Source organism: Lipotes vexillifer, unplaced genomic scaffold (assembly GCF_000442215.2).
Source record: "Lipotes vexillifer unplaced genomic scaffold, Lipotes_vexillifer_v1.1 scaffold25, whole genome shotgun sequence".
NCBI lineage: Eukaryota > Metazoa > Chordata > Mammalia > Artiodactyla > Lipotidae > Lipotes > Lipotes vexillifer.
Genome location: NW_006792881.1, coordinates 344,433 through 351,004, shown reverse-complemented (window position 1 = coordinate 351,004; position 6,572 = coordinate 344,433). Strand labels below are relative to the sequence as shown.

The 6,572-nt window shown below is 33.7% G+C and overlaps 1 protein-coding gene across 1 annotated transcript in view; it reads left to right on the top strand.

The window, feature by feature from the left end:
• Nucleotides 1-6,572, top strand: part of PCNX4 (pecanex 4) — a 33,314-nt gene that overhangs the window by 3,594 nt on the left and 23,148 nt on the right. Inside the window, exons 2-5 of the mRNA XM_007466034.1 lie at nucleotides 2,511-2,690; nucleotides 2,780-3,294; nucleotides 3,540-3,640; nucleotides 3,763-3,885. Of these exons, the coding sequence (XP_007466096.1) occupies nucleotides 2,511-2,690; nucleotides 2,780-3,294; nucleotides 3,540-3,640; nucleotides 3,763-3,885 (919 nt within the window). The remainder of the gene's footprint in view (nucleotides 1-2,510; nucleotides 2,691-2,779; nucleotides 3,295-3,539; nucleotides 3,641-3,762; nucleotides 3,886-6,572) is intronic.

Below are 6,572 nucleotides of genomic sequence, written 5' to 3'. Positions count from 1 at the left end.
CAAAAAAAAAAAAAAAAAAAAAAAAATGTATATGTATACATTTGACCCCTTTTGAAAGATTTATTTATAAGAGTCTTATTTTCAGAATATAAATTATTGAGTTACTATCTCACTGTGCCATTTCTGGTATCAGAAATTACCTGCTATAAAACATCTTTGCATTTAAATGATGGCCTACGTTCTTTTAATCTTTTTAAAAATCTCAGGCAGTTAATTTATAATTTGGTTACCTTGACTACTCATTTTTCATTTCTCGATAAGAGAGCATAAAATGTTTTTTTTTACTATATTCAAGTTGGATTTAATATAGTTTTAATGTTTACAGTTTAATAATTATAAAAAGATTTTTTCAACTATAACTAAAAGAGGCAGTCCTCAAACCTATTTTTAAAGAAAATATGTTTATATAGAAAAATTACCTCCCATTTCAATTTTAGAAAAATTTTACCTTATTAAAATAATAATCAAGATGTTCTTTATGCAGTAGTAGGTGTGATACTGCATATAAATACTGTATGAAATGTGTACTCTATTCGAATTTGGAGAGTTGTCAGATATGTCAAGTTGTATCTTAATATTCTTTCAGAGAATGTGAAAGTTGAAGAGACAAGCCCTACAGTGTAGTGATCTTTTCTCTTCCTGCATTCTTTAGTCTACCTAGTACAGTTGTATATTAATAATTTTAAATGACTTTTCTATGCATTTTTATCAAAGACAAGTGTGAAACCTTCAGTGCTTATTAGTTCATAGACTCTCAGGAACTGTTTGAATGAATGTTGCATGTTTATATCATCTTAGCCACTACATATTAGGAACATCTTTTTCTGGGCATGTGGATCTTCGTGAGTGTACAGAATTTGAAATATTTTTATGGTTATTAGAAAAACAGTTTTTTCTTGCGGGCTTAGATTTTTTTGCTCTAGAAAATTACTGTAACGTTATCAGAAATTTTAGGATTTAAACATTTTTCTGTTATAAAAGAACCACAGTAATCATCTGTTTGATCATCCTGAGTCATACACACAGGAAAGTAATCACAATGTTTGGTTATTTCAATTATGTATTCTTATATTGTGCTATCCTTGTGTATAAACACTTTTCTGTACTATTGCTTGTTTAAGAACAAAAAGAGATTGGGGGGGTAAAATAGAACTTGGGTAACATATTTCCTAAGTATACATTATTTTTACAGAAACTATCCTTTCCTTGAATATGTTAGCAAGAGAAGTGTTGTCTTTAAAAAACAAAAACAAAAACTACAAATCTACATGTTTTCCTTGACCTTCCTATGGCTTACTGTGTGTGGTTTGATTTTCTTTTTTGTTACTGGAGTGTTTTCTTCTCAGAATGAAATGAATTTTATTTTAAAACTACACTACAGAAAGTATCCTCTAATTTAGCATCACATTGTTAACCTTGTGTTCATTAATCCTCTCTGCTTATAAAAATTTGAAGGACATACATTATGAAGCAGAGTGCATTAGATGGCATCGTCCTGATATCTGTGTAAGGAAGCACATTATACCATTATTATAATCAGTTGCTGTGCATTTGCTTCTCGGCTATTAACATACACTTAAGTGTATAAATTAGTTGCCTTTCTCCTTGACTTTGATTCCTAGCAGCTCAGATATTCAAGTACAATTATTATGCTATAAGTTTTGAGATTTAGTTTTCTCTTTTGAAAGTTGTCTTTGGAACTCCATAAGTACTACAGCGTTGTTGGTTTCCAGGCCAGGTGTTTGGCTAACCTTATTCCAAACACTTAGTAACATATTGATAATGTTTATTCCTCTGTGCTTTAAAGTTTTTGTTAAATTATTTGAAACAACTTGATAATGTTACGTTTAACTGGTAAGTGCTGTACCAAAAACCAATTTCTCCAGTTAAGATAGAAGCCTTCACTAATTTATGAGACTGTGTTGTACAAGTTAGTGTTCTCAAATCCATACCACTGTTTATACAAAATAGAAACAATATTATATGTTTGTTAAATTCCCAAGCTAACCCACAGAGACATGTTCATAACCTAATGTTGCTGACCTCTGATTTTAAATATACTGATTTCAAATTCCAGGACCTGGGAGCAAGACAGTACAGGAGAGAGTAGGAAAAAGAGAAGAGCTTACTCTCTTTGCTAGCTACTAAGATATGAACAGCAGGAAGGCTTTGGCTTTCCCAGGGTTGCTTGCAATTTTAAATTAAAAATTTTTAAACTCTATAGAATCATTGGTGGAATTGCAGCCAATGTAGTTTAAAGATTTAAGGGAGAAATATTTTCACCCTGTACTACACTTGTATACAATTGAGTACTTGCTGGTATAGAGGAAGGACAGTGGTCACAATTTATGTTTTTGATCTTTTGCATTTGGGATTAGGACCTTCCTGTAAATATTCTTTTGTTTCAGGGCAGAGGTGGGATATAGAGGGAGGTGTATGTGTTTTGTTTTTCCTTTAAAGATCTTCTATTTATTGTTTTGTATGATTTAAATATTTTCTTTTTATTGTAGGTTTATGGTAAATATACCAGTTCTAGAACAAATTAATCAGATTTTACACATCTTGTTTATATTTTTACCCTTTCTGTGGGCACTCGGGACCCTACCCCCACCTGATGCACTTTTCTTATGGGCAATGGAGCAGGTTTTAGAGTTTGGCCTTGGAGGCTCATCTATGTCAACCCACCTACGGTAATTATTTTAAATATTAAAGTGATATGTAATTTATTCTCAAAGAACATTTTTTCTTTTCAAGCAGATCTTTTTTTTCCCCTCTGCAGGTTGTTAATAATGTTCATCATTTCTACTGGAACAGCTGTAACATCATATTTCATTCCCAGCACTGTTGGTGTGGTTCTTTTCATGACTGGACTTGGATTCTTACTGAGTCTTAACCTAAGTGAGATGGTTTTTGGCTTCAAACACAGTGTGACCGGACACAGAGTTGGAACCAAATCTAAGGCTTTACCCAACAGTTTGGAAAAACAGTTTACTTGGAAGGAATACCTTTTCTACAGCATTGTATTAGTCTTGGCTCTCTTAGAAACTGGTTTGTTGCATCACTTTGCTGGTTTCTCACAGATTTCCAAAAACAGTCCCCAGGCTATTGTTGGCTATATTTTGATGATATTATTTATAATACTATGGATACTTAAAGAAATTCAAAGTGTCTATATATTTGGAATTTTCCGGAACCCTATCTATCCAAAGCATGTGCAGACTGTGACTTTGTTCCTAGAGAAGCAAACAAAGCTCATGAAGATTGGTGTTCTCAGACGGATTTTGATAAATCTAGGTAGGAAGACAAATACTAATAAACTTGTATTTTATCTAGGAAGTGTACAAAAATATTATGGAATTCCTGTATTTGTATAATGTTATACATACAAGTGTTCATTCTTTTATGTTTTGGTTTATTTTTTGGTTTTTTTAGCTCATTGCTTAAATGTGCTCATAAAAATACTCATAGGCCAAAATAAAATATGGTAGAAGGGGTTATTTTGCTTTCATTAAATTTGTCTCTTTTTTTGTTTGCCTTAGTGTCACCTTTTGCTATGATAGCATTTCTTTCATTGGACAGTTCCTTACAAGGACTCCACTCTGTGTCTGTCTCCATTGGATTCACAAGAGCTTTTAGAATGGTAATGCTATGCACTTAATAGTATTTTCCTATTCCCAAATTTAATTATGATTTTGTTTACTCTAACAGTTTACTTAGATTATCAAATTCTGCCTAATGAAGTGGTAAATTTGTGTACTGTAGGTATGGCAGAATACAGAAAATGCTTTATTGGAGACAGTCATTGTATCATCAGTGCACTTGTTGATCTCCAATACAGACATATGGTGGAACCGAAACCTGGATACAGGAATCAGACTCTTACTGGTAAATATATTTTTAACAGCTTTAATGAGATATATTTCATATACCATAAAATCATTCACTTAAAAGTGTAAAGTTCTGCGGTGTATATTCAGAACTTTGCAGCCATCACCACAATCTAATTTTAGAATATTTTCAACATCCCAAAAAGAAACCTCATACACATTAATAGTCATTTCCATTCTGCTCTCCATCTCATCTACTCCCTACTCCAGCCCCAGCCACCATTAATCTACTTTCTGTCTCTAAGGATTTGCCAGTTCTGGACATTTCACATGAATATGATTATACAGTATGTTGTCTTTTGCATCTGGCTTCTTTCTCTTAATGTTTTCAAGATTCATCCATGTTGTAGCATGTATCAGTATTTTATTCTTTTTTATTGCTGAAAAATATTCCATTGTATGGATATATCACATTTAGTTGATTCATTCATTAAATGATAGATATTTAGGTTATCGCCACTTTTTGACTATTATGAATAATGCTGCTATGAACATTCAAGTACAAGTTTTTGTATGGACATGTGAGTTCATTCCTGTCAGGTATGTTTACCTAGGACTGGAATTTCAGTTACGCACGAACTTTATGTCTTAACACTTCAAGGTATTGCCAAACATTTTTCCAAAGTGATTGCACCATTTTACATTCTCACCAGCAGTGTATGAGGATTCTAATTTCTCTACATTCTCACCAACAGTTGTTGTCTGACTTTTTCATTATAGCATTTTCATGGGTCTTTTCATGATTTTGATACTGCATTTCTCTGAATACTAATGATTCATCTTTACATATGTTTATTGGCCCTATGTGTATGTTTTTGGGGGAATGTCTGTTCAACTTCTTTGCCCATTTTTACCTGGGCTATTTGACTTCTTACTGTTTAAGAGTTCTTTATATATTCTGGATACGAGTTGCTTGAGAGATATATGACAAGCAAAAATTTTCTCCTATTCTGTAGGTTGTCTTTAGCTTTCTTGATAATGCCCCTTGAAGCAAAAGTTTTAATTTTGATGAAATTCAATCTATCTATTTTTTTCTTTTGTTGCTTATGTTTTTGGTGTCATATCTAATAAACACTGCCTATTCAAGATCGTAAAGATTTGCTATGTTTTCTTCTAAGAGTTTTATAGTTTTAGCTCTTACATTTGGGTCTATGATCTACTTGGAGTTAATTTTTGTATTTGTTATGAGGTAGGATTCCAAACCCATTCTTTTGTATATGGATGTACAATGGTCTCAGCATAATTTATTGAAAAAGCTATTCTTCCCTCAATGACTTTTCTTGGCACCCTGCCAGAAATCAAACAAATGTAAGGGTTTATTTCTGGGCTCTTATTCTTTTTTCCATTCATCTATATGTCTATCCTTATGCCAGTACTACACTGTCTTGATTGCAGTAGCTTTGTAGTAGGTTTTAAAATTGGGAAGTGTGAATGTTATAACTTTGTTGTTCTTTTTCAGGATTGTTTAGACTATTCTGGTACCTTTGTGTTACCATAGAAATATTGGGTTTGGCTTTTCAAGTTTTTCAAAAAGGCATCTGAGACTTTGATAGGGATTGCCTTAGATCTGTAGATAAAATTTGGGGAATATTGCTGAAACCGAGCAAGACCCTGTGGGGCTCCTGGGCACAAAAGCCTTTCTGTGTCCCCTTCCCTGAGTTCCAAAGGGCAGGTTCAAACAGTTGCTAATCAGGGAAGGGAGAGGATGGAGAGACAAGTGAGGAGCAGTCAAGAAACAATAGTGCAGCCTTAGGAGCAGGGTCCTGGTTCCCACTCAAGGGATACACATAACAATATCTTTGAGCTCTTCTGCAGAACTAAAACCCCCACCAAATGGAAGGTGTTAACTACTTGATGAAGCACTCTTCATTCCAGAGGAGGTCACAGTTTGCCCATCATCACCTGATGTCAGATAATCTTTGGATTGAAGGAATGCAGCAAGGCACCCTGATCCTTACCAGCAACCCTGCTTCCCTTGACTATTACACTCCTCACCCCACCCCCACCACCCCCACCCCCGGGTTTGGGACACAGTTTTGAGCACATTAACCCGTTGTGGCCCCCTTTGCCTGGCAAAGCAATAAAACTATTCTACTTCACCCATCTTGTCTCCAAGATTCAATTCAGTGTTGGGATACAGAGGCTAGATTTGGCTTCGTTGCTGTCTTAGAAATATTAATTCTTCCCATTCATCTACATGACATGTCTTCATGTTTATTTGTATCTTCTTTATTTCAACATTGTTTTGTAGTTTTCAGTGTACAAGTCTTACAGTTTTATTAAATATTATTCCTAAGTATTTTATTCTTTTTGATGATATTATAAGTAGATTGTTTTCTTAATTTTTTGGGTTGTTTATTGCTCAAATATAAACTGCAATTGATTAGTTAATGTTAATCTTATATCCTGAAACCTCACTGAAATGTTTTATTGTTTCTAATAGATTTTTAGTGGATTTCTTAGGATATTCTGTATATGAGATCATGTCATCTGTAAATTAGATATAGTAAAGACAGTTTTACTTCTTCCTTTCCATTCCTCTCCAATCTGGATGTCTTTCATTTCTTTTTCTTACCTAATTGCCCTGGCTAGAACCTCCAGTATAATGTTGAATAGAAGAGGTAAGGGTGGACATCTTATGAGGAAAGCATTCAGTCCTTCTCCATTAAGTTGATGTCTGTCTTT